The sequence below is a fragment of the Callospermophilus lateralis genome, chromosome 2 (genome assembly GCF_048772815.1).
Source record: "Callospermophilus lateralis isolate mCalLat2 chromosome 2, mCalLat2.hap1, whole genome shotgun sequence".
Classification (NCBI taxonomy): Eukaryota; Metazoa; Chordata; class Mammalia; order Rodentia; family Sciuridae; genus Callospermophilus; species Callospermophilus lateralis.
Window position 1 is genome coordinate 151,457,594 of NC_135306.1, and position 11,678 is coordinate 151,469,271.

General features: G+C 46.2%; 1 protein-coding gene and 1 pseudogene across 1 annotated transcript; both read right to left on the reverse strand.

The window, feature by feature from the left end:
- Nucleotides 1-1,097: 1,097 nt before the first annotated feature.
- On the reverse strand, nt 1,098-3,721 carry LOC143391316 (folate receptor alpha-like). Its single transcript, XM_076844011.2, has 4 exons — nt 3,560-3,721; nt 1,812-2,000; nt 1,528-1,663; nt 1,098-1,378 (listed from the first exon to the last, which is right to left on the reverse strand). Exons 1-4 carry the CDS (start codon nt 3,719-3,721, stop codon nt 1,098-1,100), a joined length of 768 nt encoding a protein of 255 aa, XP_076700126.2.
- Nucleotides 3,722-10,942: 7,221 nt separating this feature from the next.
- LOC143393203 (U6 spliceosomal RNA) lies at nt 10,943-11,032 on the reverse strand (annotated as a pseudogene).
- Between the last annotated feature and the right edge of the window lie 646 nt (nt 11,033-11,678).

Sequence of the window (11,678 nt, forward strand, 5' to 3'; positions counted from 1 at the left end):
TCCCAGCTATTCAGGAGGCTGAGGCAGGATTATAAATTTGGAGCCAATGCAGGCAACTCAGTAAGACCCTGGCTCAAAACAAAAGAAAAAGTGCCGGGGGTATAGCTCAGTGGTAAAAGGCCCTGGATTCAATCTCCAGTACAAAAAAAAAAAAAAAATGTGTCTTATGCAAGAAATAAACATCAGTTATATTAAACCGCTGGATAATAGGAATGTTGCTATAATATAAACTGGCTTCTTACAACTGTTACACACTATACTTAATGTGGGAAAACTGCCTACAATCTTTTCAGATGATTGGTTTGGGACCTGCTCTAGAAGTCTGGCTTCCAGTCGTAGATCTGCCAGACTAGCTCAAGCCCAGCTCCTCTGGTTAGATATGACCCATTATCCCTTCAAGAAACATGTTTACTCACTCCACTAGGAAAAAGACCTTGTTCTCCAAAGGCAGATAGCTTGGACGGAATCCCAGGTCTTAGGCAAGGTGACTTTATCCATATACCTTAATTTTTGTGACTGTTTGCACATATGTAAAATGCCAACAATAGTATTTACACTTTATTAGAATAAATACAAAATATAGGATAGAGTCTGGCAGACAGTCCTGGGCGGGCATTAGCTGTCTGTGGTATGGCTCTTGCTGGCTCCCTTACCCTCTTCCAAGCCATCCACACAGAACATGCAAGGCTGTCCTTTCCTCACCTCTTCTATTGTATTGCTGAGCACAGTACAGAGTGGTCGGCCCTGGGAGGCTGGGATCCAAATTAAAATGGTAAAATACTAGGTTTATCTCTAAATTAGAACTGTGATGAAAAATGAAATTGAGAGCTATGAATGTGTTTTAGGTTAGAAGAGTTGTTAAGTACCTGACTAGTTCACAGCAAGTATCAGAGCTGGGTTTTGACCAAGGCTAACTGAACTCAATCAGTAAGAATCAGGAAGCAAAACAATCACATTGCCATTCATACCCAGATAATTCACAAGACACACGTGGAGTATCTGTTTTATTTAAACAGGCTCTCAGGGGCCCCACCTTGGAGCAGGAACTGAAGAGCTAGGAGTTATGGGGCCCCCAGGTATTAAAAGATAAAAGAAGCTCAGCTGAGCAACCTGAGCAGCATTGGGACCAGGCTGAGCAGGAGAGGCCAGGCTCTGGGGACCTCAGCCCCACTCATGGCCTCTGCGTAAAACCTTGCCACCTCCTCATTGGGGTTGCCCTGGGCGGGGTCAAACCACATCTGGATGCAGCGGCCACTTCCTCGGCTGTAGTTACTAACTTTGTAGGAGTGACTCCAGATTTCCTCACACAGAGCTGCAGGTGTAGGGAAGTAGAAGTGGAAGGGGTGGCAGGCAGTTCCCACGGGGCACTGGTTGTACCCTATAGGAAAGACAGAAGACTTTTAGCTACTGTGCCTAGAACTACCTCTAGTTCAACCAAACCCACCACCCAAAATTTTCACATACCAGCTCCACACCCCCACAACTTTACCTCTGAATCCCTTCTCCCTGTCCCACCCCAGCCCTCACCTAAGGTCCAGTTCCAGCCTTTGTGCCAGTTGCTTTTACACGTGAACGAGGTCTGACAATCCTCCCACCAACGCTGACAGTCCTCTTTGCACAGGGGCACATTCAGGATCCGCTCTTTACGCCAGCTTTGGTCCACCTAGGAGATTTTGATGGACAAGGATTCAGGCTTAAGAACCTGCGCAACTCAGTCCTGAATAGAACCAGAGTTGGAGGCACAGCCTACAGAGGTGGCTGGAAAGCTCAGCTCCTCTGCTAATTTGGGGATGCTGTGAGGACACCCGTACCTGCTGGATCCAGGGCCCCAAGTTAGGGGAGCACTCATAGAGGCAGGTGTCCTGGATGAAATGCCGCTTACAGGCAGGTGCCATCTTTCCACAGTGGTCCCAGTTGAATCCGTATAGGTAGGAAATATCCTTATGGGCTTCCTGGCTGGTGTTGAAGGAGCAGCAGGAGTTCTTCTTCCAGGGACTGCACTTCACAGGGGGAGACATGGAACTGAGTCCACAGTCAGAATATTGCATATGCAGCCTCCCTACTTTTAGTCCTTGATTTCCCAATAAAATTTCAAAGTCATTCAAAAAAATAAATATTTGTTGAAGGGGTCCCCATTGAGGGAAGGGCTTCGCACAGGCTCTAGGAACCCAGGAGTTGCAGTCCTTACAAAATTCATTAATTGAAATCTTTACACAGCTCCTGCATACCCTAACCCAGGGACTTGTCTAGGAACTAGGGATACAATAATGAACACTGAGGCTGGGGATGTAACTGAGAAGTAGAGCACTTGCCTAGGCAAGGCCCTGGGTTCAATCCCCCATAACACACACACACCCCCACCACACACACCACAAACTAGTGATGAACGCTTATCACATAATAATTACTTTGGGGGAAAAAAAAGGCAAGAGAAATGGATCGTGACTTCAAGTGCCCCACAGTGGCTTAATTAAGCCTCATTGAGGAGGTGACAAAGACCTGAAGGTGAAGAAAGAAGCTAAATTGTAACTCTAGGAACAATTACATAAACACTTAATACATACTTATTGAATGAATGAAAATCCTTGACCCAGAACTTAATAAAATATTAAAACATACACTTTTAAAAGAACAAGTAAAAAAATTAAAAAATAATAATAATAAATAAACGAAGGCTGAATAAGTTAAAGTCAAGGCTGCCCAAGGTAGCCAATATTTGCATTCTGCATTTGGCAGTGGTAGGTCAGTGATTCAAAACAAGAGTAAAAAGGACTGTGGTCATTATCTGCTAATGGAACTAAAATGAACATTTACATATTGAAATACATATTACAATTACTTTCCTTTTTCTTTTCCTATTTATTTATTTATTTATTGAGATAGGATCCCACTCTTTTCCACATTGGCCTCAAAACTCCTGGGCTCAAGAGATCCTCCTGCTTGAGCCTCTCAAGTAGCTGGCCTTTTGCTTTTTCTTTGTAGTTATGCTGTCATATTGATTGTCTTCACTGCTTAGCTAAATCCAGGATATGAAAGGGGTTGTGGCAAAATAATTGTTGTCAAAGGGAGACCTGAGATCCAGTGGGTTCAAGAACCATAGCACAAATGTTTGCCAGATGCCTGAAGCCAAACACTTGGCAGCCAGCTTCCTGGCTGCAAGAGGCCCACCTTTCCTGAGCTGTGTAGGGCTGGCAGAAAGGAGCCACTCTGTATAGTATACAGCTTCTCCTCTTTGGTCCGTGGAGGAGTCCTTCCCAATTAAAACCCAGAAATCCAAATCCAATCCCCAGAATGAGTCTCTTCAACTCCATTTCCCAGACTCTCCTCTGGGTCTACTTCCTTATTTGCGCAATGTGGAAACTCAACAACCAAGAAGGTGAGCTGTTAGCACTGACATTTGGCATACAACCTGTGTAAGCGGCCATCCCCATTTTGCAAATTGAAGGTCCCTTCAGGCAGGTCTATCTGTCTCCACCACAGAGGGGAGCTTGACACCTCATCTTCTGACCTCCTCCTCCTAAGCCAGCCCTGTATCACCCTGGTTTACCCCTTGGCCTACCTGCTCATGCAACTTGTCCTCCGGGCTTGGCTTTTCCTTGTGGTGTTTGGCGTCCATGCAGACATTGAGAAGTTCAGTCCTGGCCCGAATAGTCCTGGGCTGGGCACCCCAAGCAGCCACCCACACAAGTAGCAGCAGCTGTGTTGTCATCAGCCGGGCCATGTCAATCCCTTAAGAAAGAACTGTGGTCAGTAGCATCAAGTAATGTGGAGGTGGAGCCTCAAGTTCTGGCCTCAATGCCAGTGGGGTGGAGCCTCTACTGGTGGATCACCAACCCCTGTCTTCCTAGACCCAGCGAGAAGTGGATCAGACACCACCCACTGGGAACATTCCTGGCAGGAGCCTCTCTGTCTTCTCCAGTAGGTAATGAGGATCAAATGAAGCGACCAAGGAGCAAGACTTTGGCAATGTGCAGAAACAGTTTGCCATACATCCACAATCCTTTATTCAAAATCCTTAGAGGTAAATGTTTTAATTTTTTTTTTTTTAGGATTTAATTTTTTTTTTTTTTTTGTAGTTGTAGATGGACTGTTATGCCAGATTCATTGGACCCCAATAGACCTCCAGGACCTGAATCCGATGCAATCACACAAGAGTCTTTATTGCAAGATCGAGCCTGGACTCACATTTCCGACACAGGGGTCCCAGGGAGTAAGTCCTGGTCCTTTGTTCAGTGAGGATTTATAGGTTTTGCGGGATACTCTATGTGTCACAACATCACACAGCAAATCATTCCATACCGCGGGAAAATCAAACAACAACTCTTAACATTGATTAGCACATTCTTTGGTGGGAACAAGTTGGATAAGGGTGATTGGTTAGTTCAAGAGGTGGATACATTTGAACTGATTGGTTTAGGCTGTGAGGGGTTGCAAGAGTGTAAATGAAAAACTGCAGGGTTTCCTAATCATGTTATCAATCATTGAAACTACTGGGAGGGTCACCTGGCATTTCAGGAATTTTCCCTGTCTCACAGGTCCTCACCTAGCTTAACTGAGTAAGGGACACCTGGCTATGTGCCTAGTAACGCTCCATGGGTTTTTCCAAGGACTAGGGTCACTCCCCCTCCCTCTGGCTAGGCTTTGCTCTGAGGTGGAGGCTGTTTTTTTTTTTTTTTTTTCAAAAATGGAGTCACATCAGTTTCTCGGGACAGAATGCCTTTATTTTATTTGTTTACTTTTATGTGGTGCTGAGCATCAAACCCAGTGCCTCACGCATGCTAGGCAAGTACTCTGTCATTAAGCTACAGCCCCAGCCCCCCCCTTTTTTAAATTTTATAAATAGTAATATAAACTAATAGGATTTATGCATACCTGATGAAATAGTTATATTGGTGGGATTTTAAAAAAATTATATATGATCTCATATTAATTTTAGGTCAGATTTTGACACCAAATCACTGTGTATAAAAGATTACAAATACCTTAGTTTCAGAGCTGCAAATAAGCTGCAGATCTAGGGGAGTTTGTTGACTTGTGGTCTTGATGAGTTGCCCAGACTGGCCTTAGACTCCTGGGTTCAAGTGATCCTCCTGCCTCAGCATCCTGAATAGCCAGGATGATAGGTATAAGTCATCATGCCCAGGTTTTTCTTTTGTTAAAGCCTTTCAGCCCTTTCCAATTGTATCCTTGGGCTAATCCAATATCTTTCCTAGACACCCTGGGACTCCTGGGGAGACTCCTGAGCCTCCTGCCACAAAGCTGACCTCCCCTCAACCATCATAGCCATCATTTGACCTCAGATATCAAATTTGGGGAGGTGACTTCCCCTCCTTCCACCAGTCACCAGCTTCCTGGGCCCTCCTAAAATGCTCCTTTCCCACAAATCTTCATCTTTCTCCCTACAACCCACTTTCCACATACCAGATTGCTGAAGTGGGTGTGCCTTCCCCACTCACAAGCTCAGCTTGCCCTTGAGTTGCCCCATCTCATAGGGTATCCAGGTTGACTGCCCGGGAGAACTCTTATCAGCCTGGAGCTGAATTCCCACCCAGCTCTCCTCCCTGCTCAATTCCTTATGCTGTTCTGTTTATTCCAGTGTTCATGCATTCTCTTCATTCATTCCAGGGTCCAATCGTGCCTCTATGGATCTACTCATTTACTAAACTCAAAGGCCAGGTGGGGAAATCTGTACTGTTGGGAGGTGAATCTTTGATCTGGCTCCTGAGGGGAAACAAAGCCTGGCTGCTGAAAGCACAGGTTAGAAATGGTTCAGCCTGGCTGGTCTGGCCCTCCCTTCACTCCTTTCTGTCCAAAGGAAACAAACACAAACTATCTTACGGCTGTTTCCTGATCTGGGGATTAAAGGTGGGGGGAGGGGTTAAGACTACCAAAGTCTGACTTCCCATCTTGAAGTCCAGACTAGAGCTCCTTCAGCTTTTGGCCCTGGCACCTGTCCCACGCTGAGGCTCTCCTGAGGACACCAACAGAATGCTGAGCATGGGGGCAGAGACAGCCCTGTTCTTGGTCCCATTGGATTGTACTCTCACTGTGGCTGCTTTCTGAAGCCACTTCTCTCTCCCTCTCTTGTGACCTACATCCCTCTGCATACCCTCTCCCCACCTTCCTCGTCTCACCTGGTCCAGCTGTGATACCCACCACTACTGCCATCACCCCCACCCCTCTGGGGGCCCTAGAAAGAGCTGAAAACCCAGTGCTGGGTTGAAGGGCAAGAGCCCTTGGGTTCTAGTTCAAGGATGTAGTTTAACCTTGGGCAGGCTGCACTCTGATCTGGGGCTCAATCTCCACCTCTGATTCTCTGAGCTATCTGCAAACAGAGGGCCCTCCAAGCTCAGCCAATACATTATCACATGTTAGGAGTACCAGAGGGTGTGTGGCCTCTGATGAAGGGGTGGCAAGTGGCATACCTGGGAGAAGAGGCCGCTGTGTTCTCAGACTTGCTTAGGCTTCTGCTCTGCTTCACACTCCTCTTGACTTATTCCAGGGGACAGCTGAGGTTTAGTGGCCTAGGAGACAAGCGGTGGGAAAGGAGCCCAGGAGTGAAGTCTGGGAGCGGGCGAAGGCCACTCAGCAGTTAATTATTGCACGTGAGCACCAGAGAGGCCTCCTCCAGGGTGGAAGTGGTGGATTAGCAGTTGTAGGGCTGGGCTGGCGGTTTAGCTTGGTGATATAGTGTTTTGCTTAACCTGAGTGAAACCCCGAATTCAATTGCCAGCATGGGGACATGCAGGCCTATAGGCCAGTCCCCAAGCTCTACTTAACTCTTTTTCTCCCAAAAACTCAGGTCTGATCAAATCTTGCAACCTGAGCTACCAAGATCTCTTGAAATGCTCTCCTTCATTTCTACCATCCCTGTCCTGTTGAGATAAAAATGAGATCCAGAAAACCAGGGCAGAGCCAGGAGTTGTGGCACATACCTGGGAGACTGAGGCAGGAAGATCACAAGTGCAAGTCCAGCCTCAGCAATTTTGTAAAACTCTATCTCAAAACTAAAACCTAAAAAATATAAAGTGCTGGGGGTGTAGCTCAGTCATAAAGCACTTACCTAGCATGTGCAAGGCCCTGGGTTTAGTTCTTTTTTTTCTTTTTAATTTTAATATTTATTTTTTAGTTTTCGGCAGACACAACATCTTTGTTTTGTCTGTGGTGCTGAGGATGGAACCCAGGGCCCACACATGCCAGGCAAGCGCGCTACCGCTTGAGTCACATCCCCAGGCCCTGGGTTTAATTCTTTATACCACAAAAGGAAGAAAAGACAGAAGGAAAGAAGAAAGAAAACTAAGACAGAGTCAATGTCAGGGTGAATATTAGAATATAGCTTCCACCCTCTAAGCTGGCTACAGAGAACAAGGAGCTCCCATGTCCCCAACTTTCAGAACCTCCAAGCTTACCAGCTCAGGTATCACCCACATCCAGCCACAAAGTCACACATACTATGAATCTTTTGATCAAAGCTTATTCAAGAGCCCAAGCTCCCCTCCACTCCTCCACTCACTCACCCCGACTCAGGTATCATTTGACAAATTCTGAGAGCCTGAACTAATTTAGGCTCCTTCTACATCCTCATTCCAACTGAGAACAGAGCCTTTCCTTTTTCAACCCTCTGAGCCCATGTTGGTACCCCTGGTGGGAAACAGGGGGAACAGATTTGGGCAGCAGGAAACATGGAGCTCTTTTGTCAGGTGCCTGTGTGTGGCCCTAGGGGAAGTGCCTAGGCTGGACACAGATGTGGGAGCCACCAATCTGTGGACAGCAGGAAGTAATTTAGAGAAAATAGAGGCCCAAGTTATGTGAATGCCACAAGTCTGGACCTAAGGAAGAGGAGGAGGAGGATCCAGAAGAGGCAGTTGGATGAAAATCAGCCAAGGCAGAAGGAAGGCTCTGAAGGGCCTGCAAAAAGACCAGCTCTCAGGAGAACTCTGTTCCTGTCCTGTTGCACATTCCCCGGCTCATCAGTGAGCCATACCTGGATTCCGTGACACCCTGGGAAGAAGTATGTTCACTGAAGACCTCAGCAGGTAGAGGGCCTGTCCAGCACCTTTCTCCCATTTATAAGCCCTCTCAGCCAGCTGACTGGGGAAGGGTAGGCCAGATGTTGAGTAATGCCTAAAGATAGAAACCTTTAAGAAAGGACCAGACCCTGCCCTGGGGGCTGATCATTAACTGGACTTTCTGGCTGCTCCACTGCAGGAGGGAGGTTTGCCCCACCACCAGGCCCCTGAGCCTTGAGTCCTTAAGAAGAGTAAGTAACTAGCAAATTGAGGTTTGAGTTGGAGGTCGAGTTCAGTTCCTAGATAAGCTCTTGCTTCTTTTTTATTTTTGGTGCCAGGGATTGAACTCAGGGGTACTTGACCACTGAGCCACATCCCCAGCCCTATATATTTTTTAATATCTTTTTAAAATTTATTTTTTAATATTATGCTGAGGATTGAACCCAGCCCCTCGCATGTGCTAGGCGAGCACTGTACCGCTGAGCCACAACCCCAGCCCCCTATTTTGTATTTTATTTAGAGACAGGGTCTCACTGAGTTGCTTAGTGCCTCACAGTTGCTGAGGCTGGCTTTGTTTCTCCTATCTCAGCCTCCCAAGTTGCTGGAATTACAGGCGTGTGCCACTGCACTTAGCTGCCCTTGCTTCTTGTTAAGCCTCAAACCCCTACTCTGAATGACAAACCTGGGTGCTAGGGCCATTTGGTCAGCAGAGAGGGACAGAGTCAGGTAACCTCCTTGAAGCCACTCTGGAGAGTATCAGTCTGGGCTTGAAGCTTAAAACCAGCAAGGGATGACCATTGGTGCACCTTCAGCCTGGAATGAACCTGCCCTGTGACTAGATGGTGATAACAGGAAGGCATTTGACCCATGAGGGCGACTGGGGGTGGGGGGGAACTCTGGGCTTCAGGGATCAGCAGGTAGCCTCAGAGTGGGGGAGGAAAGAACTCTGAGCTTTTCCTGAGCACCAGCCTGTGCACATGCCATGTCATATCACATGTCCTCCCAGCCCTAGAAACTATAGAGCCCTCTAATACCAAGTTTGACTTCCTTCAGCTGCAGCAGAGAAACTTGTCAGGCACCCCCAGGGCAGCATCCTATAAGGATTACAGATCCAGTGCTGCTTTTTTGAAAACTTTTATCTCAGCCATCTAGGAATTCTGCTAGCACTTCTCTTATAACCAAGGCTCACCTTATTCTTCTAAGAGTTACTGGTTCTCAGGTCCCCACCATACCTTGCAAGGGTCTCCAGGTCTTCCCTCTTGACTGTGACCAGCATTTGAGCTGGTATACATGAGTGCTGGATCCCTTCCCTTCTGGAGCATCTCCTCTGGACCAGGACCTGACTTAGGCCCTGGGGATCTGGCACAAAAATGACATTTACGCAGTCCCTGCTTCAGGTGTGCATGTTTGGAAGAAAAATCCAGACTATAAACACAGTAGACAGATGTCTGTACTCTGTACTCGGGGATTGGAGTAACTTGATAAGAAAGCAGCTTGATGGCTTCTTTAGATTGGGTTAGTCAGAAGTCATTTTAGGGGAAAACTATAGGCTGAGATCTGAGTAGCCACAAGGGGCCAGCCTGCAAGGGATGAATGAACATTCTAGGGACATCAGAGGGAACTGTGGGAGAGAATTCCCACAGTGAGATGAATAAGTAAAGTTCATTGATGGAGGTTGAGAAGGGGAATGATTTGACATGAGAACTAAAAAGAGGGGCAGAAGCACTAAGCCATTGAAGAAGCTTGTTTGTTTATTACAACAAATACCACAGGAATGCAATTATGGGACTGTCATTTTTAGGTTTGTGTTTTGTTTTTGCTTCTTTTTTTTTTTTTTTTTTTTGCAGTGCTAGGAATAGAACTGAGGACCTCACATATGCTAGGCAAGTGCTTTACCACTGAGCCACACTCCAGCCCTACAATTTGTTTTTCCTTTTTGAAAAATGTCCATTAGGGCCTGGGAATGTGGCTCAGTAGGAGAGCACTTGCCCTGCATGCATAAAACCCTAGGTTGGAGCCAGCACTGATAAAGGAAAAACAAACAAAAACCATCAACAACAACCAAAAACCATCCATTAGGCCAGGCTCCTTGGCCACACCTATAATCCCGGGGACTCAACAGACTGAAGCAGAAGGATCATAAATTCAGGCCTAGCCTCAGCAACCTAGCAAGAATTTTGTCTCAAAATTTAAATAATGTTGGGGCTGGGGTTGTGGCTTAGTAGTAGAGTGCTCGCCTAGTATGCATGAGGCACTGGGTTCAATCTTCAGCACCATATAACATAAAGATATTATGTCCTAAAAACTAAAAAAATAAATATTTTTAAAAATTTTTTAAATGTAAAAAGGGCTGGGAATAGGGCTCAGTGAGCACATGGATTCTAATTCAGCTTCTACTTCCTACTTGCCAGTGAACTTCAAATCAGTTCTGCCCCATTCTCTCAGTAGAGTGCCCTTGAGTTCAATCCCCAGTACCAAGGGAAAATATTTTTATCATATTGTAAAATTTGTGAGTGAAAATATGCTGAAGGGGCCTAGGGTAGGGTGCTTGCCTAGCATGCACAAGGCCTCACGTGCAATTCCCAGCAGGCTGAGGATGTAGCTCAGTGGTAGAGTGCCCCTGGGTTCAATCTCCTATATCTAAAAAAAAAAAGAAAGAAAGAAAGAAAAATATGCTGATAAACTGGGCGGGCGGGGAGTTGCATGCCTGTAATCTCAGTTACTTGGGAAGTTCAGGAAGGAGGATTGCAAGTTTAAGCCCATCCTAGGTAAATTAGTGAGACCCATCTCAAAAAATGTAAAAAGGGCTGGGGATGTAGCTCAGTGGTAGAGTGCCTCTGGGTTCAACCTCAGTTTGGGATGGCAGGGCACCTCAGAGTAAGGGATTGGATTCTAATTCAACTTCTTTTTTTAATATTGTTTATTAAAATATTAAAAATATGGAATGCTTCATGAATTTGTGTGCCATTCTTGCACAGAGGCTGTGCTAATCTTCTCTGTATCTGTGCTGCTGAAGTGAGCACATGGATTCTAATTCAGCTTCTACTTCCTACTTGCCAGTGAACTTCAAATCAGTTCTGCCCCCTTCTGAGTCTCTCAGTAATAATGATGAAGCAATGGATCTCCCAAACTATCTCATCCCCAAATTATTTATAAGATAGAAGACACATGTGGATGTATTAGAACAGGCTGTCACAGGAACCCCAGGGGATCAATCCTTCACGTTTCAGAAACCAATGATTAGGACACTACGAGGCCCCCTCCTCTGAGAGAGCTGAGCTGAACTGAGGTTACCTAAATTTGGAGCAGGTTAGTACGAAGGCTGGGCACTCTGTCCTGATGACCAGTGTCATTGTGGTGGTAGAGGAGGTCAAGGGGCCATTCTGGCTCTTCCAGTGTCTGGAGTTCCAGACCAGGGACCCCATGTAGGTCCTGAAAGCAGTGGGGAAACAGAGGAGCTACAACCTGCAATTGATTTGAACTTGGGAGCCTGCGGTAATCCCAGAAAGGCAAACTAAAGGTCAGTAAAGGCCAATGAAAGTGGTTTCTCTGTAGAAATTACTCTAGGCTAGGATTCAAAAGAGCTGAGTGATCAAGAGCCAATTGCTTACAATTTCTGAGATGAGCTCTTGTATCTTTGGCCAAGTGAGAGGGGCAAAGGGGCAAGTC

Excerpts from the sequence above, each read along its gene's own strand:
- LOC143391316 (XM_076844011.2), bottom strand. The coding sequence starts at position 3,721 with ATGGCCCGGCTGATGACAACACAGCTGCTGCTACTTGTGTGGGTGGCT. Across the intron at positions 2,001-3,559 it reads AGGACAAGTTGCATGAGCAG|TGCAGTCCCTGGAAGAAGAA; the intron begins GTAGGCCAAGGG and ends CCCCCTGTGAAG. Across the intron at positions 1,379-1,527 it reads AGGCTGGAACTGGACCTTAG|GGTACAACCAGTGCCCCGTG; the intron begins GTGAGGGCTGGG and ends TCTTTCCTATAG.